A 23,139-nucleotide genomic window follows, 5' to 3' on the forward strand; every position below is an offset into this window, starting at 1 on the left:
GAGGGAGATGGCTAAATGTCTCCATCCATGCACCCCTGAGCCAGTGTCATTGGCTTTGTGGGATCCTGGGCTTTGGGATCAGCTTTCCCTGGGGCTCAGTTGTTTCCAAATGAACCAGAGCAGAGGAGTGCTGGGGAGGGGGTGCCTGTGCCTGCCACCTCCTTGCTTGGAGCAGGCACGGCTGCACTGCATGAGTATACAGGGGGGCTCCAGCCTCAACCATCACCAGAAGAACTCAGGTGGCCCAAGTGGGGGTCTGGGCTGTGTGACGTGGGCAGGGATGGGAGCTCCCTGCTAGGGGACAAGGCAGGAGACCGAGAGGGGAAGCCAGGTCTTAGGATACCCCCATTGCAGTACTCATGTGTCCACACAGGCTTTCTCTTTCCTCTGGCCCCGTGGGTGCCCTCTGGCCAGACTGATGGTGCGAGGCACTGCATTTGCTCTGATGCCATCATGGTTTTGGTCTTCACTCCCATCCCAAACTCAGTGCATGGTCCTGGCTTCTGGGACAGCTCTTGCTGTGCCAGCCTGCTGCTGCTCTGCCAGTGTATCTTGAGCTTGCTGAGCTGCCAGGGCACCCCTGGAGCATACACCAGCTGAGACCCCCTGTTTCCCTCTGAGAAGCTGGTGTAAGTAAAGGAGAGAGCAAAGGTGTGCTGGAGGCTTTGCTTCTGCAGGAGGCTGGGGAGGAGCAGGATGAGAAACCAACAAACTCATTTTCAGTACTGACCTGAGCAGAGGCTGGAAGTAAAAAGATTTCCAGCAAACCTGGGCTGGTCAAGGTTGCTAACGAGCCTTTCCTTTGAGCAATGTTTTACATTCTTTAAAGATCGCAGGGAGCTCTTGGGGAGAATCTGCTAAAGTAAATGGCAGAGTCAAGTGTGCTGGCTCCTTTCTTTCCCTTTTCTTTTCCCTTTTTTTTTTTCCCTTTCCCCTTTCTTGGTTCTCTTTATTATGTGGAGTTGCTCTGGCTCTTTCTCTCACTTCTGTTTCTCCTTTTGTTCTCTCTTTGTCTATTTATCACACTGTGAAGGTTGAAAGAGATGTTATTAATCTGGGAGAATGAAGGCAGGATTAGTGGTATGAATCGGATTTTGAGAGCTGTAATGATAGAAAGACTCGCTCTGCTGGCGGGCTGCGTGAGTTTGATAAATGGGGAGCACTCCAAACTGACTCGCGCCTTCCTCCGCACTGCTCGCTTTGCCCGCTGGGGCGTGCCATGCTCTCAGATCTGCCAGCCATCCCACACCGCTCCTACCTGAACCAGAGCAAAAAGCCAAGGGTAAATCAGAGACAAATATCTCCCATTGCACTTAAAGAGATCATTTCTTTCAACATCTTTTTCAAACGGAGGCCTGTCAAGTTCTTGGACAGCCTTGTGTGGAGGTAGGATCCTTCCGTGCATCCGCGCCTCCTGGCGCGCCTTCGCGGGGAGCCCTGAGGAGTCAGCGTGGCTGCAGCAGAGCTCCCGTCCTGCCAGGCACAGAGGAGCAGGATTGTCTCTGTAGGACTGCACCGTGCTAAGTTTGCCTCCTTGAGGATTGCTTCAAATCGCTGTGGGGCTGGGAGAAGGCAGGAGGTGTTTCAACAAAAGTTGCTTTGGGGTCTCTGCCCTTGCATAACCTCAGTCGAGTCCCTTGTTTTCAAGCCTAGGAGGAGCAATCAGGCTTTGGGGACAGCCAGGCAGAGTAACAGCCCCCAGCTATGGGCAAAGCAGGACTGATTGGACCAGTGTCTTTAGTTGAGCAAGGTCCTTTGCTGGGATCACTGCACTGCACACTCACTGGCTTGAACCCTTCCTCATCCCCACCCTTGGGTCTGTGGTGATCCATGGTGCACCCTACAGTGCCAGAAAAGCTAGAGCCATGCTTGTAGGTGTAGGTTACATTGCACTTTGAGGCTGTTTCATGGTCACAGAGCTCACTTTTCTGTTGCAGTTGTGCCTCCATGGGGACTGTGCCCTTCTGTCCTAGGGCCCTTCTGTGGTCCCTACCCTACTCTGTGTTATGGCTTCTGCTGTGGGCATTTCAGGCTGGCTGCTTGCTGTCATGGCTAGGTTTGGATCTTGTGGTCCAGCCCAGGAGTGTGCATTTGCTTAAGAGAGAGATGTGGTTTCTTGAAGGCTGTGAACATGTTGAGATGGTTTGGGTGCTTCAGTGTCCCTCACCCCAGGGGCTGCTGGCAGGGACTTGTCTCTACAGCCCATCCAGGGGAGCACCAAGTGTCTGGTAGTGGGTGCAGGATCTGCCACCACAAAAGCTGCATCTTGCTTGGGCTGAGCAGGAGATGTTTCTTGGTAGAGAAGGGGAAACAGTGGTGTGTGTGAGGGACCCTGCTTTGAGGGGGTAGTCAGACCACGGGCAACTCAGAGTTGTCAATGTCCCTTTAACTACAAGGTAATGGACTCCCCCACGCTCGGGCTGAGCTCTCCTCCTGCCTTTGCAGGAACGGTAATGATTGTCAAGGTAGAGCTAATGAGACGTGCACATCTTTAAAGGATCGTGGCTTCCGAGGCAAAATTAAAAGGGATAAAAAAAGAGAAAGGAAAAGAAAAAAGGATGGGGGAAGGAAAGTCCAAGTGCAGTCACTGCCTTGGCCAGCAAGGCACCCAGCCAGCCTGCACCGCGCAGCATCACCCATCAATGACTAGCAGGATCTCTTTGCTCACTGCTGCAGCTCCCTTTTGGCCCTGGGAGCCCTGGGAGCTTCTTCTTCTCCCTGAGGCCCCTCCAGCACCTCCTCAGGCTCTGGTCCCCAAGGTGAGGGAGCAGGGCAGCACTGGGCACACAGGAGAGTGGCAAGTGGCGGGAGGGCATGGCTGTGGGGACAGCGGAGCTGGCAAGTGGAACAGGCAGAAGGTGTGCAAGGAGGTGAAGGATATGAGACTGTCCTGTCCTGGCTTGCTTGAAGATGGTGGTGCTGTCAATCCTGGCTGGCCCATCCTTCTCTCCGTCTTTTACTCCCATGTGTAGGATGCTGCTTTTGGCATTTCCAAGCGTACATAAAGGTACTGCCTGGGTGCCAGGGAGCTAATGGTCCCTTAAATGCCTGTCACACAGGGAGAAGGAAGAGATGGCTCCCCTCTGGCGTTGAGAAGTGCCCCAAGGCACTCCTGGCACAGGAGAGGCTGTGTGGATCAGGCTGAGCCAGGATCTGGCACCTTGGGAAGAGCTGGTAGAGCTGGGGCATTGCATGTGGTGCGTGGTGTGACTGCCTGCACACACATTCCCTCCCGTTCTCGCTATTTCAACTTCACAGGTTGAATTGGTTCAGAGCAGCCAAACTAAATGAGGAGAGAAATGATCAGTCAAATATTTCTTAAATCTTGTCTTTAAGAGCTAAGTGCTTGGCTGGAACTTTCAGGCAGGTAATGAGGCTCTCTTCAGATCAGCTTGTGATGTGGAAACTGCTAGATTGACCAGGCTGCAACTGGAAGAAAGCTCTGTCACAGCCAGGGGCGGTGTGGTGTGGGACTACCCACACCCCAGCACTCTGCTGCTGCCCAGAACTCCCTGACACCTTCACCCCTATCCTACAAGGAGTAAAATCCACCTGGGAGCTGGGAGGAGCAGCCTGCTTGCACCAAACTGGGTGACTGGGCTGTACGTCAGCCAGGCCCTGGAGTACAGCCCCAGTTTGCTCCCAGCGTGCAGACGGGAGCTTGGGGCCCAGGCAGCAGCCCAGAGAGGCCCCTTCCTGCTGAAAGATCCTCACTGGTTTTCAGTTTTAAGCTGATAGATTTGGTTTGCTGCAAAAATTGATGTCACTTCAAGCCTTGCAGTAGCTCTGTGAGGTGAGGTGCTCTCTTAACTTAGTCTCTAGCTAGTACAAGGAGAAAAGGGGGGTCATGTCATTCTTCCAGCAGCCTGGTAGGGATGTGTTGGTAGGACTGGGCCTTCCCTTTCAGGACACCCTCCGTCCCTCTGCACTGGGCCATGAGCAGGGCTTGTCTGCAGCAGGATAGCACCTTTGCAAGGCACTTCTCAGAGCTGAGGAGTTGGTCTGCTGGAGGAAAAGTGTCAGTGCAGGAGCAGCAGAGGAGAAAGGAGCAATGCTAGTCAAGACAGGATGCACCAAAGCGTCTCTTCCCAGCTCCAAAATACCCACTTCTCCTTTAGTCTGGGACTGGTCTTGCCTGGCTGTTCCACACTGCCCCGCTGGTGTCAGACCCCTGTGCCCTTGCTCCTTATCCTGCCATACTCACCTGGCAGCACCTCCTTGTCCTGCTTTCCTCTGGGCTTCTCCCAGGCAGGAGCTGGGGACCCTCTGAGCTTTCTGCTTTGTATCTAGGTGTTTTAGGCCTTCTGTTGTTAATTATTGAGATGTAATAATGCGATTAGTGCACTATTAAAAAAAATGGCTGATATGATTACCATGGATTTAATATCACATGATATATCATTACATTGTCACATGGTGACAGATGTAATTGAAATACACTTATTGGAGCCTGGGGTCGTGTTTCATTCAATCACAGCAGCACCTCCAGGGGGCCAAGCAGAAATGGCTAAAAAAGAAGAAAAAAAAGAAGAAAGGCATCAGGATTGGAAATTGTAATGAAAACAAAGAGACCTGCAGCCTGTCCAGCTCTGGGGCAACTGCTGCTTTGGCTTTTTCTCCATAGGAATTTAGAAAAGTACAAGTTGGGAGCTCTGTCTTGTGGATCAACTGGAGGAGATAGGCCAGCCAAGTTGAAACTGTCTGTTCAGGGCACAAGCAGGAGGACTTGTGTTACAGACCTGAGCCCAGAAGGTTTGCAGCCATCTTGCAGCACGTGAGCCTGGGCACTGTGGACACTGTACCACTGACCTGCTAGTCCCTCTTGGCTCCTTTTTAAAAGGCAAGTAGACCCAAAGATGTTACCCATTGTGCTGTGGGAAAGCCATCCAGCTGCTCCCCACCTTCTGCCTAATTCCGCCTTTCTTGGAGTCAAGGATTGCTGAGCTGCCTTTGTTTGGCTCAGGCTGTGCCACGGAGGGCAGGGAGGCAGCAGTGAGCTTGTCTGCAGGACAGCTGCCCAGTCATGATTCCTTCCATGGCAGTGAGGTGACATCTGTCTCTGCTGTGTTATCCTCAGGAGGATCTGCACGTGGGCTCTGGGCAGGTAGGGCCAGGAGAGGAGGCAGCTATCACGTACCCTCTGCAGAGGCAGCCAACTCAGACGGAGCCTGGGTGGGGAAAGGACTCTGTTCGCCCTGCCTGTGGGGCTGGGGCAAGGCTTGGACTAGAGAAACGTGCTGCAGGAGAAGCACAGAGACCCTGCCTGCTGCTGGCACAAACGTGCTCCTGGTCCTTCACAACATGCTGGTGAGCAAGAAGCTGATGGTGAACACAGAGGTCTCCTTTTCCTCCATCTCCTTTTCCAGGGCAACAACCATCACTTACCTCCCTAGTGCCCCCCAAGGCAAGCGACAGTTTGAGGTGTTGCCCTGGACGGGACAGAGCTGTAGAGACCTTGGGGATACAGCATGACATGTTTAATGCACATTTATTGCCCTCATCATCGCCAAGAGCCAAGTCTCCAGGGAGGGAACGAGGAGATGTGTGATTAGGACTTAAGATATGCCTGTCCCCAACCCTACTGCAGGTCCCCAGCATTCTTTTATTGCTGTAAGACAGTGTGTAGGTGACTGAAACTGAAGGTGCTCGGTTTAACCTCATCCAAGACAAAAGGAACAAGGAAGAATTTGTGACTGGAGTGAAGGCAACTTTTCCATCCAGGAAGGGAATAGCAACGTGGTGAGCTTGAGACATCTGGGTGTTTGCATAACAATGTGCCAGCACCTGGCCCTGCGCCGCTGCCTCGGCACTCACGCGTTTGGCTCAGCACCACCCCCTGCTCCAGCGCATCTATCCCAGGAGCTGGGTTACAAACCTTGCTGATGCTTCAGGGCTCATTGCTGTTTTAGGCTTTTGAGTCTGTGTCCTCCCTGCTAAGAGAGCTCCCACCCCTCCTTTGTGGAGCCAGCATGCCCATTATTAGCCCTTGTTTTGCTGGGAGCTGTGGAAATTCATCTCGAGCTGGTGCGGGAGCGCTCTGGCTGGGAAGGCTCTGGGCAAGCATCTTTCTTTTGAGGTTAAAAACATAATTTCAGTCTGACCTCTGAGTTTCAGAGCTTTTGTTGGTTTTCTCCACCCCCAGATGGTTTTTGTGTGTGATTTTAAAATAGCCTTCTTCTCTTGGTTGAAGCTAGCTGATGCGTCCGCTTCTCATTCGAGGATTGTTGTGTTTTATTAATGCTGTTATTATTCCATTACTGTCATTGTGCTCTTTTATAGCAAATAGCTTAATTTAGTTGAGATACACAGATGCTGAGAGTTTAAGTGAAATCTTCTGCACTTGGTATGCTGGGCACTGAGCAGATATTCCCTAAGCACATTGGTATAAACCTTTCACTTAAAACAAATCATCTGCCTGGGGAGAGCAGAGTTTGGGAGAGGGGAAAAGATGTCAGGGAGTACCTGTTTAGCACAAGGAGGATTTCATGGTCAAACGTGACTATAGGTGCTCAGGAATAAAGCTCCCACAGAGGGTTGCACCCCCAAGACGGACTGTGATGGGACCCTTTTCCCTACCCATGCTGCAGGACAGGGGGGATTACACCTCCAGCATTGCTGGGTTGCTTTGCTTTGGGGTTTTTTATGGGTGGAGGGGCAAAGTGTGCTGTATTTGCCAAAGCTGAAACTGCCTGGCTCCTGAGAGAGATGGGCATCGGTCATGTTGTCACCCCAGGGTGGAAGATACAGTGCCATTGAAACCGAGTGAATCTGGCTGAAGAACAACGTGGCTGCTGGAAAGCTGGACTGTGCTTTACATAGTTCTTGGTGTAGAGGAGACGGGCTGAAAAATAGTGCTGGTGCCCTGATCACTTAAAGGCCAAGTGTCCTGTTTTTAAAAGTGACATCTTCCCTCCTGGGAAGCTGGTGCAATCTAGACTCTGAAGTACCTTAGCTACTTTTGATATTTTACCTCTTGTTGTTGACAGATGTTCATCTGAAATGGATGCCTCATGCTCAGTGCCTCCAGGCACTCATTAATACTAGTGGTAACAATTCCAGATTGTCTCCTGCACCTCTTACCATGCCTCCATCCCTTAAAAATCACAAAGGTAAAGCCAAAACCCAGTTAGCATCATGTTATTCGTGCACTTAACTCTTACTGCCTTCACAAAACCAGCAGATCTTGGTGCTATCAGTGCCAGAATTGCTTTGTGTGGGGCAGGGAAAGCCAAGAAGGAAGTAAGGTGGACCAAGCAGGTGCCACACATGTTGAGATGGTGTTGATGACAGTGTCAGCTCAAGTGAAGGTGCCCTCTCCACCTGGTCATAGTAGTGAGGGAGCTGTGTCCCTGCCACGTGATCCTTCAGGGAGCAGCCCTGTCCTTTCTTCCTCTCCTGCCCGTAGCTCCAGGACACCCTAGTCTTCCTGGGGAAGGCTCTCCCCCTCTCTCGAGCCTCTCGGGGTCAGCCTCTTTGGGGTGCAGCTGGCAAAGACTCGCTCTCCCCCACTTTTCCTGTGGCCAGGCGAGGGGAGCAGCTCCCCATGGTGTGGATAGGGGCCAGGGAGGAGGAGCGCTCCGGTTCCCATCCCCATTGCACGCACGTCATAGCCTGGGGGTCCGTGGCAAGTTGTTGGAATCGTTTTTCCTCCCAGTTTAGATGCAGCTTTGTGGCTTGATGTGGCTTTCGAGGCAATTGGGGTAGCTAACAACACGCACTGAGCATCCTCTGCGGAGGAGGCCCGGCGCCCGGTTTTGCTAGCGGTCTGCTTTACCACTTAGGAGAAACGAGTTAACCTCGCTTTGATCTCGGTTCACAGCTAACCCTTTAACAAAGTCCGGGATGTGCGAGGAAATCGATACTCAAGGCATTGAATTTAACACCAGCCATCAACTCAAGCGTAACACACACACACACTGACTGCGATTACAAGGAGCGGGCTGGTTTGAAGCTCGTTTGCCAGCTCTCTGGGGTGGCGCGGGGAGGGAGCGGGACCCGCCGTGCTCTGCCGTGGCCTCCTGGGCAGCTCTGCCTCCCGCTGCCCCTCGTCTCTCTCCTTAAACGCCTCCGATTTGCAGCCCTAGCAACTGGTCCCCGACACGACGCGGGAGCAGAGAGCTCGGGTGCCGCCCGCGGTCGGCGGGCGCCTGTTTGTGTGCACACGTAATTGCTGTTTGCTGCGGCAGGACTCGAGGCGGGGCGGGTTCTGCTGAGCCGGGCAGAAAAGGTACCGTGAGTCTGAAAACCTGCAAAATGAAATGCTGCAGGCGGGGAAGGTTGAGAGGCTGGTCAAGGAGGCAGCCGTGTCATCTCTCCAGCTTCAATCCTCCCTGCCGAGATCTAATTAGATCAGGGGAGAGCTAATTGGGACACCTTGTTCCATACCAGCCGCTCGCTTCTTTGCTGGCACGTTGGCAGGAGGAGGCGGCCGGGCTGCCTGGCACGGCTCTGCTCACGGGAAAGCCAGGCAGCCCGTGGCTAAGTGCTTTTTAGACAGCCCATGAACCTCCTCGTCACACATCAGCCCTCTTCTGCAGACCAGCACTTCTCTGGGGGACATTTCTTCCTTACTGTTCCCACCAGTCATAGGCAGAGCTGAGACAGCAGATGTGGGCTCACGGGGCAGCTGAAGGATGCTGAGAGGATTGGCATGAGCATTACATGACCCCACAGCTCTGTCCCTGTGCTGTGGCTGCATAGGGGCTGTCCCTCTGCTACCCACACTGAATGTCGGGCACACGCTTCTGGGATCTGCTCCTCAGGTCTTGTATTGTCAACAGCAGGAAGCAGCTAGGCAAACCCTAATAGTGTTTCCCAGGTGCACTGGCAGGGAATGGCCAGCCAAGACACTGAATGGGGCCCTTGGCAGCTCAGGGCAAGGATGGCTCCTTCTACAAGGAGTGGGGCCCAGGGACGTCCATGTGGTTGCAGCAAGGATGGGCTCCAGCAAGGACACAGGCAGTGACCACCCTGTCTTGCAACCAGGCAGCCAGGCTCTCCATACTGGGCACAGCTCAAGGCCATAACCAGAGCATCCCAGCTTGCCCAGTAAGGAGAGCTTGGCTGCCTGGTTGCAAGACAAGGTGGCCACTGCCTATGTCCTTGCTGGAGCCCAACCTGGCTTCAGTCAGTGAAGTATGGCACCAAAGAGCAACAGAAGTGTCTTTTGCTCCCCTGGGAGATGTGAGTTGAAGCCTCGGGGAACCAAAGCCCTTTATTTTTATCAACCATATTATGATTTCCTCTGTCCCTTTCTCAGCACCTTAATGCAGTGCTGGTCTCCCTTTCCCAGTCCATGTATCCAGCCCTGCCCCCCACTCCCACCTGGCCATAGCTGCTGCAGTTCATCCCCCCCATGCTTCTTTTAATAATCTCTTCTCAGGATCTTTCCATTCCTCCTCTCAGGTCCCTTTATTCCCTGCTTTCCTGACCCCCCTCCAAACTGATCCTCTCATGGCATGCTGCCCAGCCCCTCAGACCACCTCCTTGTGTTTGCTCTTCCATGGAGCCCAGGCAGCCTGGGTCCTGCAGCCCCGGCGGGCTGTGCTGCCCAGGCCGGCCCGCGCTGCTGCTCAACTGCTGTTTGCATCCATCAGAGCTCTTAGAGGCGCCTCTGCTTTAACCTCCTCCGTCTTAACCCTGGCCTGAGTCAACAATGGTGAGGAAGAGCTGCTGCTGAGATGATCCAGTGTAAACTCTCCCTTTGATTAGACAGGTATCATCCCCAGGCAGCGGCGCAGCAGTGCCTTGTTAACTTTCCTTGGTGGTCCCTCGCTGCAGCCGTGAGAGCCTCTGATGCGGGCAAGGGACCTGGCCACTGCCCTCGTAATCTTTATTGATCTTCTCCCTGATGCCTCATGCAATTTCATTCTCTTGCCTTTCTCTTGCTTTTCCAGCTGCTTTACCGAGCAGCTTTACATCTTGTGACAGTGCTGAGGAGAAACTCTTGTTTTATTCGATTCTTGCAGGGCAGTAACACTCAGAGGCCCCAACAGCTCTGCTGGGCTGGCCAAATATGAAAGATTGAGGTTTGCTCCTGAGAGTCTGCTGTCTGGGAGAAGGAGGTAAGAGGGAGCAGGGCACATGTTTCTCTCTGGTCTGTCTTGTATGGGCCAGTTTCTCTGCATCGTGCCAAGATGTGAGTTTTGGGGAAGGTCATGGCTTTGTCCCAGGAAGGTGTGGTAGAGGTGGAGAGTGTGGAAGGAGTTGTAGGATATGAGCAGAGGGAGAGATGTATGTGATGAGATGTGCAAGCAAGTGCATAGAAGTGGTGAGCAGGTCCTGCAGGATCTCTCAGTGGTTTCTTTCCCATGCTTCAGGGCCTGGGTTTTAGGAACAGATTATGAAACTGCTGGCTGCCCAGCACCCCTCTTTTATTGCCACTTTGCTGTTGTCTGACCTTAACGCTGCCAGGTAGTGAGAACCAGAGGGTTGAATTGCCTTGTCTTACACCTACAGTGTGAACACATGCAATTGTACACCACTTACCCTATGCTCTTCTCTTGGTAAACTGTCTGTGGGTCTCCACTCTCCGTGGTCCCATCCTCCCCCTGTCTCACACGTCTGTGCACAGCACAAACCATCCCCAGATAGTTCCAAAAATGTCCCAGGCACCGTGTGCTCAGACATGCCGTGCACGGTGCAAAGGAGCAGTGTGTCTGCTCTGGACAAATGGCTTTGTTTTGCACTGGGAAAACTGGAGTCAAAATGTCACATGAGTGTTTCGCACAGGAATAGATTGCTCCTTTCCAAAGGGCAGCGGTTCGGTCGCTGCGTTTTACTTTGTGGTTCCCAAGCAGAACTGTTCCCACACAGTGAAACAAGACAATATTTTGGCTTTTTCTGTCCTAGTTTAGGATGAAAGGCAATGTCAGAGCATCAGTGTTTCAATGGGGTGGACGTGGTTTCCCAGCCCGTTACAGCAAGAGCGTGCTCCCTGCCAGGAGACGAGGATGAGTCCCAGGGACGTGCTGCTTCTGCTTCCAGCACGTTTGATCCAGCCCGGCTCTTTCAAGGTGTGTGGAAATGAGCTACAATCTCATCATTCCTGCGGAGGCTCCTCGGAGGAGATAGCGGAAGGGTCACAGTGCCTCTGGAAATCTCCCTTCAGGCGCTGTGCATTTCACAGCAGACAGACAGAATAACCTTTAGGGCATGGTAAGAGGCAGCGTTTTGAACTCCGAGCAGGAGAGCAGGAGAGCTGTGGAGCTCGTTTCTCTGACACATCGCCCATGTCCCTGCTGCTTCCTGCAGCCCCCTGAAATACCTTTGTCCTAGTCCGTCACTTCCTTAGCTGGAATTAAAAAGAAGAGCTGGGGAGTTGATCCCTTGTGTGCTGGCCACGCAGAAACCATCCTTCCCTGCAGGGATGCACCCAGACCCTTCAACATGGCCAATTCTGCCTTCACTCAAGCTACTCTCAGCCCGTGTGGAGGTGGGGAGCTGGCCTGCCAAGCCAGCCCCTGGCAGCAGCATGACCCTCATGCCCTCTGTCACCTTCCCTGCATCACAGCCTCCCCAGAAAGGTGCAGTACTTGGGTCCTAAGCTGTTTTTTATTTTCCCCTAGATTTATCTTGACTTCCCCCTAGATTTATCTCGGAGACACGAGCGGGCTGGAGCTGGGTAAGCCGGGGCTCCCATGGGCTGCCCATACCAGCCGGGGCTCCCATGGGCTGCCCATACCAGCCGGGGCTCCCATGGACTGCCCATACCAGCTGAGGCTCCCACGGCAGCCCTGTGCCGTGTGTCGCTGCCCGTGCAGCACTGTCTCTCCCTCCTCCCCTCTCTGGAGTAAATAACGGTGCTTTTTATTTAGCTATTATTTCCCAGTGGCAGATATCTCCTCAGTTGTCTGTTTAACTATCTTTATCTCGCTCTCCTTCTCTGTTTGATACAGTTATAGATAAACAGATAGCCACCTTAGTAAATAACATGTTTTTAAGAGACCAGCGGTATGGTTAACATAGTGCAGCAGCTGTTGATTTGTCTTTCAGTGTTGTGGGGCTTTTTTTTTTCTTAAGGAAATGCTTTAAATAAGGGATACTTCATCTATTAAAAAAAAATACACTTGTAGCAGCTGCTAAGCCCATCCATAAGCCTGCTTTACGTTGTATTTGTGATGGGACTGACAGTGCATGGAGGAGCCTGATTATACACAATTCCATTTTAGCAAGCCCTGCGATGTAATTTCACAGGGCGATCAGTGTTTGAATGTAATAGCAGCCTGTGCTAAGGTGTCAGAATATTAAAGGCGCTAATGGAAAAGCTCCCTGGTACACAAGGGGGACAGCATTACAGGAGACGTCGCAGATGGCTGGGCACTAAACTAATGGGGCAGGATCCAAGAAGGGAAAAAAAAAACCCAGAGAAGGGAGAGCTCACGGGAGCACGGGCACCTGCTTCCCTCTCACACGGAAATTAAACAGCGAGCGAGGGAGAGGCGAGCGTGTGCGTGTGTAAAAATAGAAACTGAGGGGGGAAAATGCCCCCTTGAAGGTTCTGACAGTGAGCCTGGGCTGGCTTTGCTCGGGAAAGGCGTGGGATTGGATTAAAGGGTGCGTGTTTGGGGGCCTGTGGGGAGCGTCTGAGCACTGCACCCATTGTTTGTACAAAGAGGAGAAGGGGGTGGTGGGTGGGTACGGTTGCCCACCCTCATGTAACGTGGCAAACCTGGAGCTCTCTTTGGTGAGTGTTAATCTGCAGCTAAATGCAAGGGGGGCTAGAGGTGTCCCCCTCACTGCTGCCCCGACTGCTCAGCTCTACAGCGTGGTGCATCTTTTGTCCTTGTGTATGCAGAGGCCAACAGTGGGTCTGGTTTTGGGGCAGTGCCAGCGTTTGCCTGTTTTCCAGCACTGTTGGAGGCATCTCGTTCCCGAACTCCCAGTTTCCCCAGGAGCAGCCAGAATCGGACGGGTCCGTTCTTGCCTGAGTGGAGAGGCGGCCGTGGCTGTGGTGAATCATCCGTGAAGGGTGTTTGCAGGCTTTCCTTGGTGGTGTAGCCAGCTCCACCGCTCTGCTGTGTGGTGGGGAAAGGCTTAGCACCACTTCCCTGCTTGAATTGGCCCTACAAGGGCTGGGGCAGTGCCTGGAGGACAGCACCACGGGATGTGAGCGCATCCTTTCCAGGGCTGGAGGGGTAAATCAACTGTGTGGATACACCCCTGTAGCTGTCTGCCTGGTTGGAAGCTGATTGCATACACCAGTGTAACCTGCCCTGGCACTGCCAGAAACGCTGGGACACCATGAGAAGGCAGCCCTGTTCAAACAGACATGACCTCTGGCCCAAAGGCAAAGCCCCTTGTGCCAGACCTGGAAAGGTACTGGGCATGTGTCCTCCAGCCCTTTGCCTCCACCTCTGGATTCCTGCTGCAATGTTTTGCTCGGCCACCTGACCCCAAGCCTAGACTCTCTGTCTCTGCCAGCACCCCTCATCCCTGCACTGCTTTCTTGCCAGTTTATGGCTCTGCTTGTCCCCTCTCTTGGGCCAGTGCTGGCTTGTCCACACCCCAGCTCTATTTCCCAGGGACCTATCTATCTTCAGGGACCCAGACCTGTAGCTTTGTTTTGCTTGTGACCAAACCTAGAGCTCGGACCCAGGTCTCCACAGCATTAACCCAGTGAGTCGCCAGCCACAGAGCACACAGCAGTCGAGAACATTTTATCCAGGATAATCCCTAGCCTGGGAGCAAGGCAGAGCCTGTTCTTGTTCAAACACAGGGAAATGTGAAGCCTAAACCGCTTGGCACTTTGACACTCTGGAGTCAGGCACGCTGGCGTGTTTCTATCGCAGTCTAAGCCAGGGCACGTGCTAATCCTGCACAGCAGCAAGGCCACTCCCCTGCTGCACGACAGGGCCACGGCCTCCAAGTGCACCCTGGAGAGGGACTGTTGGTTGGCTGCAAGGTCCATCCTGTCCCTCCTGAATGTAAGAGGAGTTTTGCCAGTGAATTTGCACGGCTGTGTTTTGAGTTGGGGTACTGTGAGGACAAGGGCGGGCCGAAGCTTCTCAGATGTGTGTCTGGGTGGGAAGAAGGGCCAGGCATGAGATCACTATGTGCCTCAGTTTCCCTTTTGCGTTGCTCCTGTGGGCAGAGGTCTGATGGTATGGGCTGCTCATTTGAATATGGAGAAAGCATGTGCAGTTATGGTGCATCCTCTACGTCTTACCTGACACCATATGCTTGCCCTGTCCTCCTCCCATGGACTGGGGGCACCTCACCCCTGTGAAGCACTTCCCAGAGGTGGGCAGAGCCAGGCAGCTCCCACGTGCCCAGCACTCACCTTTCCAAAAATAGACTCTGCATCTTTCCATTTGTTTAATTTACTGTCTGATGTGAGACGAGCAAACGAACTGAAGTGGGCACCAGCTGGACTTGCCAAAGGTTGCTCAGCAAGGTCGGGTAGGGCTGGCGAGGGAGCTCATGTGCTGAGGGCTCCCTGCTCATCCAGGACACGGGGGAAGCTGGCTGTGTGGCACTGTTCTCTGAGACACCTTCGAATGCCCTTGGTGTGAAGAGGGCAGAACTCCAGGCAGGATCCCAGCACCTTTTCAGCAACGTGGCAGGATTGTGTCCAGATCTCATCCTCCCACCGCAGGATGCTGGCAAGGGCAAGAATTTCCAGGGGCAGCAGCTGCTTCCACCCAAGCAGGACCAGGCCCGTTCATAGGGTCCCCACGTTTGGTGTGTCAACCCCTCTCCTTCCCCCTGCAGCTCTCGGGGGCATTTGTGCTCTAAAGAGGGACGTTCCTGGGAAAGGGCACTGGTTGCATCTTCTCCTGCATCCTCCCGTGTCCAAACCTCAGCCAAACCACCTCCTGCTCAGTAGCTGCTTTCTTTGGCAGAGGACAAACACCCTCTGTTCTCATCCCCCCACCCCTTTGATCATTAGCACAAGTGTTTAATCCGAGGCTTCAGCGGGTGCCGCATTGGGCAGAGGTTGTTTCCATGCACCCGGTGCCACTCCTCAGGAGTGTTTGAGGGGCTCAGTTCACTGAGGAAAGAGTAATTAAACGTGAGTGGGGTCAGTGCTGCACCTGGTCAGTCTTGAGGCCCCTCTTGCCACTGCATTTGCAGAAATTAAATGCCTCTTATTAACGGCACAGCACAGGTCTGTAATACGCGCGGACAGAAAGGCAGGGATGGATGGAGTTGGTGTCAGGGCAGCAATTGCTTATCATGCCTTATCTGGGAATATGAAACTGTATTGCATGACATCCAGAGGCAGGCTGAATAGATATGCCAATTCATCTCGAGCCCGGGCTTTGACAAGCTAGACTGCCCTTGTTGAAAGGCATCAGTCAAACAAGAGCTGCTGGCTGCTTTTCCCTTTCTTACACTTCCCCTGCTCCCTCTCTCACCGCCTCCCCTCCCTCTGCCTTTTTTTTTCCCCCTAAGCTTTTTCCACAGCAAATTGAAAAGCTTTTGGAAATAATAATAATAAAAGCCCCCCAAACTAATACCGTTTTAAGTACAACCCCCCCCCCTCCCCAAATGGGATTGATAAGGAACCCCAGTGTATGAAGGCATGTTTAGATAACATTGAGAATATTATAGCGAGTGAGAGAAAGTAGGGGGAAAAGCTTCCTGCCGCCTCTAAGCCGGGAAAGGCGACGGCACCCTGGCTAATACGAGTGTTTAATATTTGATGTGTTGGGATAAAGCAGGATCACCTTCGAATTGAATTGAGTGTCAGAATGAGAATCTATTACTGAAATTCTTGTGTGATTTGACAGCAAAGCAGACGATGTTATTCTTCACTAGTTACCGCAATCTTCTCCCCTACATCACTTAAATATTTTTTTCTTTGCTTGAGTAAACACACATTATCCTTTTTTTTTTCCCACCCCCTTTCCTTTTTTCTCTCCCTCTTTTGTACTTATTTTTTTATTTTTTTCCTTAAATCAAACCTGCCTTTCACAGGGCTGATGGAGTAGATTGTTATTTCTTTATTTGTCCTATTAAATGGAATTCCTGATCGTTTAATCCTGCTTTTGTAAGTGATTTAAAAACACTTGAAAAGCTGTGAATGCTGCAGCACTTCTGACTAAACTGCTTAAAAGGGCCACGTTTTACACCTGGTTTAGCTCCTGCCTCCCGCCAGCCCTCGAGGGCAGTGGGGCTCCAGCACTGCAGGGGCTGAGCCCTCCCGGCTCCAGTCCTGCCCGACCACCTTTCCTCTGGGCCTTCCCTGCAGCACAGGAGCTCTGCCCTTGGCAGCTGAGGCTTGACAAGCTGCTTATTCCTTACCTGCCTGTTTTTTGCAGCCAGCCCCCATCCAGCAGCCTGGCTATTGCATGATTTGGCAGTGGGGTCAGGCTCTCAGTGGTGTTAAATTCACCATATGTCACTTTGCATGGCAAAAAATCCCAGCAGGAAACATCCACCTTCCATCCCTGAAGTGGCAGGCAGTTAAAATGGGATGTCAAGGGACCACCCTGTAGTCCCCAGTGTCTTGGGTGCTGTTCCAACACACCCCCAGCCCCAAAACCTTACCGTTAGTGGTGTCACTGGAAACATTTCAAGCTGTGTTTAAAACCCCCCTTAGTCTTAGACACGACCTCTTTTTTTCTTCCCCCAGTACAAAGTAATATAAAACCTTGACACCTCATTGTGGCAGCAGCAGAATGAGGGGAGTCAGAGGAAAAAGCTTGTTTTGGGCAGATGCTGACATGACAAGGGGAAGAGGGCGTGTTTGGTGCCGTGAAGCCGTTTCCTCCATTCCCAAAATGTCAGGGGGGTGAGCTGCAGCCAGCAGGTTGCTGTGCCCAGCTTGGTCCTGGGGGAGCACAGCTGATGCCCAGTCTGAGGGCAGCTGGGGAGATCTCGTGGCTGCTTTCTCTCTGTTTAAAAACACGTTTTCTTTTTGAAACTCTTAACATCAACTTTCAGCAAAACTCACTCTTTCTTTATCCCTTAGTAACCACCCTTCAGCATCTTCTCACACCACGGAGCCCCTTGGCTCCTGAGAGGGTTTTTCCAAAAGGAGATGCTTCCTCCCTGCCTGAAAGATGTCTGTATCAAAATTACAATTAGTGAGTGAAACATTTCAATCCTCTCAATGGGAGCTGAAAAAGCGACAGGGTTGCTGGACTGAGCAGGGCAGGAGGCTCTGTGCTGGTCCTGGTACATCTTGCTGCCGTGGTTTGTGGACCCACTTGTGCTGTTGCAAAACACACAGCCCCGCTTCCCTCCTGCCCTTCAGCTAAAGCATCCAGGATGGTGCAAAGCCAGCAGCTGTGGTGGATGGCAGAGGGGCTGGGGGCTGGCTGGACGAGTGGAAGGGTGTGTGTGTGGAGGGAATGGAGCTGGCTCTGTCGGCATCGGCAGCTTCCCCTAGCAGAGCTCCAGCAGCTCCGTGAGAACCAGCCCCGTCCCCCCCTGCGCCTGCGGGAAGGATTTGTGGGGCTCCCCGTGGAAGTGAGCATCCTGACCTCTGCCCAGGTGCCCTGTTTGCATGATGTGGGACGTTAAATCTTGCCTTAATGTGACCGCCGAACACCAGTTTTTGTGAAGTGTGCCGGGCACTTCCCCATAAATAAATGATGAAGCATTATTCAGTCCACTTAGATCAATACATCAGCTTGACAAGTTCCAGTTCTGGGAATTTTCTGACCCCCTGGAACATTTTCTCTGCAGCTGTGCTGCTTATAGACCGCGATGTGCAGCCCAAACAGGCTCCGGGGAGAGGAGCATCGGGAGCCGGCTGTGTGGATGCTGCCGCCTCACCAGCCCAGACGTTGCTGGGGACAGGGACTGGTTTGCACTGGGACTGCAGCAAGGGCAGCTGGGATGAACTCAGTGCCAAGCTGGGCGGTGTTTTTGCAAGAACTGGGCAAATGCTGCCCATGTTCTTCCCCTGCAAGCAGCGCCATGGCACTGCCCAGCCTCCCTGCCGTGCCCTCGCTGCGCTCCCGGACCGTCTTTAACCCGCAGCACTACCAAGAGGTGAAGCTCTTGTTTCAGGATCTTTTCAAACCAAGGTGGATGCAGCACGGGCACTGGGAAGTTTGGTGACCTGCTACAACAGGAGGATGATCTCTGACCCTCTTTGCTTTATTATAAAGCCAGCCCCAGATGCTGTGATTCTGCACACGCAGCATCTCCCTGCCCCCAGGTCTTCCCCCACATCTGGTTTTCGGATTTCAGCAGGTTATGTGAGGTATGGGTTAGCTGAGGACTTACCTCCCCGTACTGGCACCTTTAACAAGATGGGGATTATCCATGGTGCTGGCTCTATGCATGGAAACACATTATGTTCCTAACCTCCTGCTGTTGTTAGCTCACATTTATCACAGGAGTATCTGCTTACCTTTGATTCGAGATCCCTGCACCAGGGACCCAGGGCAGTATTTGTCTGTGAACTGCTGCGTATGCCTATGGGATTGTATAAGTAAATAAATATAATTAATAATCATCTGACTTCAGAGCAGCATTGGCAGGGAGGTAAATGTAGCCTTCATAGAATTACAAACAAAATCAGGAGAAAAGGGAGACCTTTCTAGGAGCTGGTATGAATGAAAATAACTGTGTTTGGGCGTTGTTTGGGTGGGTTTTAGCGGATCAGAGGCGTGGAGTTTGTCTCTAACTCAGAGCTTTGACCAAAACCATTTAAAAATGGCTGTTTTGAAAGATGCCTACATTTTTTATCAATTAAAATGTAGATAAAATGCCCTGAGGTCCTGGCCCTGCTTCAGTGTCTGACCCAGAAGGGAGCAACCCAGTCCCAGGATTGAACCAGAGAGGACAAGAAAGGATTTTGTGGCATTTTTAAAAAATCCTTTGGCTTTCAAGTGTATCAGGGGCATCTTGGACTTTATCACAGGGCTAAGTGCTGCAGGGGCCGGGCTCTGTGCCGCAGCTTGTGGCTCTGCAGGGCTGGAGCAGCGGCAGAGTCGCAGGGGAGCAGCGGTGGCTGGGCCACCCCGGCGGGCTGAGGAGCCCCGTGTCGGGGAGCCCCCAGCACTTTCTGCCTTGCTTTAACAGTCAGAAGCAGAACTTTCCTGTTTAAAGATTAAACGTTGTCTTTAAATATTAAAGAGCAAAGCTCCTGGCTGTGATTGTGTGGCTGCTGCCGGCAGGCGGCTCGGAATCGCCAATTTTAATTAAAAAACTTTTCTTTTCCAACACAGCCCAGCAACGGCTCCTCCTCCCAGCCAGGGCTGGCCGACCTCTCCCCTGGCTTGCCTTCATCTCTGCCTGCGTTCCCCTCTACCTGCAGCAAAGCCACGGTCCCTGCCAGCCCCGAAGTGTGAGCAGCCTCGTCTGGGACTGATCAATGCCCCCGGCACTTCCTTCCAAAACCCCAGGAAAAACAATTAAAACCCGATCGATCCTGCAGGCAGCTTTGAATATGCATAAGTGCACACTTGACCTTCAGTGGTCAGGCCAACTTCCACCCCGGCTGCTTAGCTAGTTTGCTCAGGTACCGAGGCTGTTCCGAGTGACCTTGCTGAGGGAAGCGAAGGGCGATGGAAGCTGGGTCCGGTACAGACCCTGGGGCTGGGACACACACTGCTGGGCCCTGCTGGTGCTCTGAGCCTGCCTTGTGCCTGTCTCTGCTCCCTCCCTGTCCCATGTGTCCTCTCTTGAAGCGTGTCGGGACACCCCATCCCCAGGGATGTCCCCCACTGCCGGCAACCCAGGGCCTGGACCCGCTGGTGCTGAGTGTCGGGATCTTCCTGTGCTGTGCCTGGGCTTGCTTTTTTGGACAGAGCCCAGGAGAGGGAGCCACTGCAGCTGTCCCCCGGGGCCAAGGGGCAGGTGGGTGGCTGGGTCCCATCCTGCACCCTGAGCCCCAGCTTCCCACGGCCGTCGAGCCCACATCCCAGCCACAGCAATGAAGATACAAGAGCATGTTTGTTGAAGGCAAAGGAAACCTCCCTGTTGTGTACACAAAGTGTAATTTCAGTGAATTATGCATAGACTTAATTAGGAGTTTTAATTGCTAATCATCTCCCAACAGGATTAGCAATGCTGTCTATTAATTATCTGTGGAGCCCTCTGTTTTGCTAAGGCAGGAGTAACAAAGCAGCATGAATGGTTGTGCAGGCCAGTAATAAATTAACTCCCCCAAGCCTTGTAGGTCCCAGGGGGCTGCTGGCAGCAGGGGCTGTGCAGGGCCAGCCCTGCCCACGCTTGGCAGAGCAGCAGGTAGCAGGGGCAGAGGGACTGGCAGCAGGTCCCTGTGGCTGGCAGGTGGGTGGTGGGCTGGTCAGGGGGGCACACTCAGCTCCGCTCTCCCAGTTCAGCCTCATTCCTGCTGCAGGGAGCGTCTCCCCCAGCGTCTGCAGCCCACGGAGGGTGTCACGGCTGCCGTTAGCCGTGATCCCCGCTGCAGGAGGGAGATAGGGGCTGCTGGATTGACCTGATCTCATCTGAGGACAATGGCCCTCACGGCAGCAGAGATAGCACCGGCGTGAGCGACGCTAAGCCCATGCGCCCTTCTTACTGCTCACAATGCGGCACTGAGCTTAATTCCTCCAGATGAAGAAGATACGTGGCTGTCAGGCTGTAATTACAGCCGTGTGTGTGACACACGGGCCCGGCTGCTTTCACGTTTGCCTTGTCCGGTGGGGTTTTGTGCTGCTCAGGCTCCCAGCTGCCTCGCTCCTGCTGGGAGCCCTGCCAGGGGATGTGGTGGGGATGGAGCAGCCTTCCTCCGGCCAGGCTGGGGGCTCTGTGCAGTGACAAGAGCAGTTCTGGCTACCAGCAGGGTTTCTGGAGAGCCCCAAGGCAATTTGGGCTCTGGGAATGGACAAGAGAGGGGAGGCAGGGAGGGCTGTGCTTGCCAGTGGGGAAGGGGACTGCTGGCCAGGCCAGTCTGTGCATCGTCACCCCTTTCCAAATCCCGTAAGTCCTGCTGCCAATCCCATCCTTGCTGAAGCAGGAACGGGGGGATGATGTTGGAGCAACCCAGAGACACTTGGGATGAAGTCACAGTCCCTGGCTCACCCCAGCACAGCAAGAGTGGCCGTGAGTAATGCCAACCCAGCACAGTGCCCAATAAACCTTGTAAGGGTTGCCACCTATCTGAGGCTCAGGACAGGCCCTGGACACCTCTGCCCTGGGGAGCATCAGATGGGACAGGCCAGGGTGAGGGTGCTTTGTGCAGGTGGCTCCGGGAGCATTGCTACAAAGGTGATGCACCACTCTGCACCAATGACAGCAAATGCAGACCTGCAAACACAGACCCAGGGAGCAGCCAGGCCTGGGCGAGCGTGGCTGGCTGCAGCAGTGAGGTGCTCCCAAAACTGTGTCTGCAGGTGAGCTGTGCAGCATTCTGACCCTCTGCTTCTCTCTTCCAGGCGTACAGCTTTGCCATGGGGAGTTGGCCAAAGAACGGGCTCTTAGACATGAACAAAGGACTGAACCTACAGCACATAGGGAGGCCTCACAGCGGGATAGGTGAGTGATGCCGCCCCGCGCCCTTCCCGCTGCTGCTCCAGGCGGGACGTGCCTCGCCTCCGGGGCTGCTGCAGCCTGGGCTGCTGAGAGACAGCCAAGGGGCTGCAGAGTCTCAGGCTGGTGGTAAGGACCAGAATGTGTCAAGGCAGGATGGGCACACAGGATGAGCTCTCCATCCCAGTGTGCCAAACACACCTGCCTGTCCCTCTGGCTGGGGAGCCACTCCCGTCCTCGGCCACTCTGGCAGTGCTGGGGCTGGGGGGATATGTGGGCAGCTCCAGGGCTTGCACGGCGCCTGGGGCGCAGGGCAGGGGTCCCTGGGCTGGGCAGGATGCTAGCCCTGAAGGATCAGGCCTCCAGCTGCTCTGGATGCTGCCTTCATCCTTGGAGAGGAGACTCTGGCAGGCGGCACAGCCTCGGGAGCTGGCTGGAGACACGCTGCAGAGTGAAGATGTGTGGTCCCAGCTGGAGAACTGTATCATCCTCCCATTTGCTCACACGTGTGATGAGTTTCATGGTCCTGCAGCCTGCTCCAAGATAAAACAACTGACACTCCCATGGACTGTGGCAGAGCTCCATGTTGCCCCTAGCTCCTCCACACCAGGGATCAAAGTGATATGAGGAGAGAGACCTGGCCCGGGGCACTGAGGCCGTGTATGTGCCTGCTGCTTAACACTGAGAGCACAGAGCTGGGACAGCAGCAGGTTGCAGGATGGGCAAGAGCTCAGATTTACTGGGCTGTAGGGAGGGCTGCAACTCAGGGCTGTGTGGTTCTTGCCTGTCTTGTTTGTCTCTTGGGGTGTTGGGTCACCTCTTGAAGACCAACAGTCAAGTATTCCCTCTGCCTTCCAGCCTTTTATCCATGATGACTTGTGAGCATTAAAGTTTGCAAGGAGATAAGATTTACTTGTAAAAGTCACTGGCTACCTGGGCCTTGAGGAGACTGTTTAATATTGTTTCAAGACTCTAACCATTAAACTATCCAATCAATCCAAGTTAAGGAGATGAATTATTTAAAGCTCACCAGCTTTTAATTAGCAAGCTCCTTTTGAACTATGGATCTGGTTGCATTATTGACAGAGGTAGCATTAAAATTTGCTTTCTTGCCTGGAAGCAGATTTGCCTTGCTTGTGTGCCATGTTGGGGGGATCACAGGGAGGGAGCAGGGACTGCAGGAGTTGTGTGTGCATATCCTGCTCTGGGGGCTTGGGCATTTCCTTGGGTCTCCTGGGGGATGCAGAGTCAGTTTGTGCCTCGTCTTTCCTCATTTATTTATGGCAAGAGCTCTCTGTTGCTGTCATCTCTTACTCTGATAAAGCATCCCCTGCTCTGGAGTATCATCTCTCTGCCATTGGTTTCTGCCTGTGCTGTTGTCTTGTGCAGGTGTCTGATGGAGTTCAGAGAGAAGCTGTTCACGTCCCTCCCCATTCCAGTCCTTTAGAAGGGTTTTACTTCTTCATTTCTGCCAAGCTCCCTCTGTGGAGGAGCACTCCCAGCTCCCCCTAGCACAGGGTGAGCCACCAGCAGATTGCTCATGGAGAAGGAAGAGCCAGCAGCTGAGCTCCCTTCTTGCAGCACTCTGTCACAGTGGCAAATCTGCCCCTCACACAGTTTCTGAGAGGTTTTATGAGGGTGCTGTGTAGGATGCCGTGCCAGCAGTGTGACAGTCTTCATCTCCTTGGCACTGCCAATGGCACACACGTGCCCTGTGTATTGCCCTGCTGGCTGCTCCGT

General features: G+C 53.4%; 1 protein-coding gene across 2 annotated transcripts in view; it reads left to right on the forward strand.

Moving 5' to 3' along the window:
• ERI3 (ERI1 exoribonuclease family member 3) overlaps positions 1–23,139 on the forward strand; it is a 133,659-nt gene that overhangs the window by 74,166 nt on the left and 36,354 nt on the right. Inside the window, exon 7 of one of the 2 annotated variants that reach the window (XM_062004009.1) lies at positions 9,969–10,042. In XM_062004009.1, the coding sequence (XP_061859993.1) occupies positions 9,969–10,019 (51 nt within the window). In that variant the 3' untranslated portion in view covers positions 10,020–10,042. Of the gene's footprint in view, positions 1–9,968; positions 10,043–21,305; positions 21,406–23,139 lie in introns of those variants that run through there. The other variant, XM_062004011.1, reaches the window with a different exon arrangement.

This window comes from Colius striatus, chromosome 10, assembly GCF_028858725.1.
Source record: "Colius striatus isolate bColStr4 chromosome 10, bColStr4.1.hap1, whole genome shotgun sequence".
In the NCBI taxonomy this organism is placed as follows: Eukaryota; Metazoa; Chordata; class Aves; order Coliiformes; family Coliidae; genus Colius; species Colius striatus.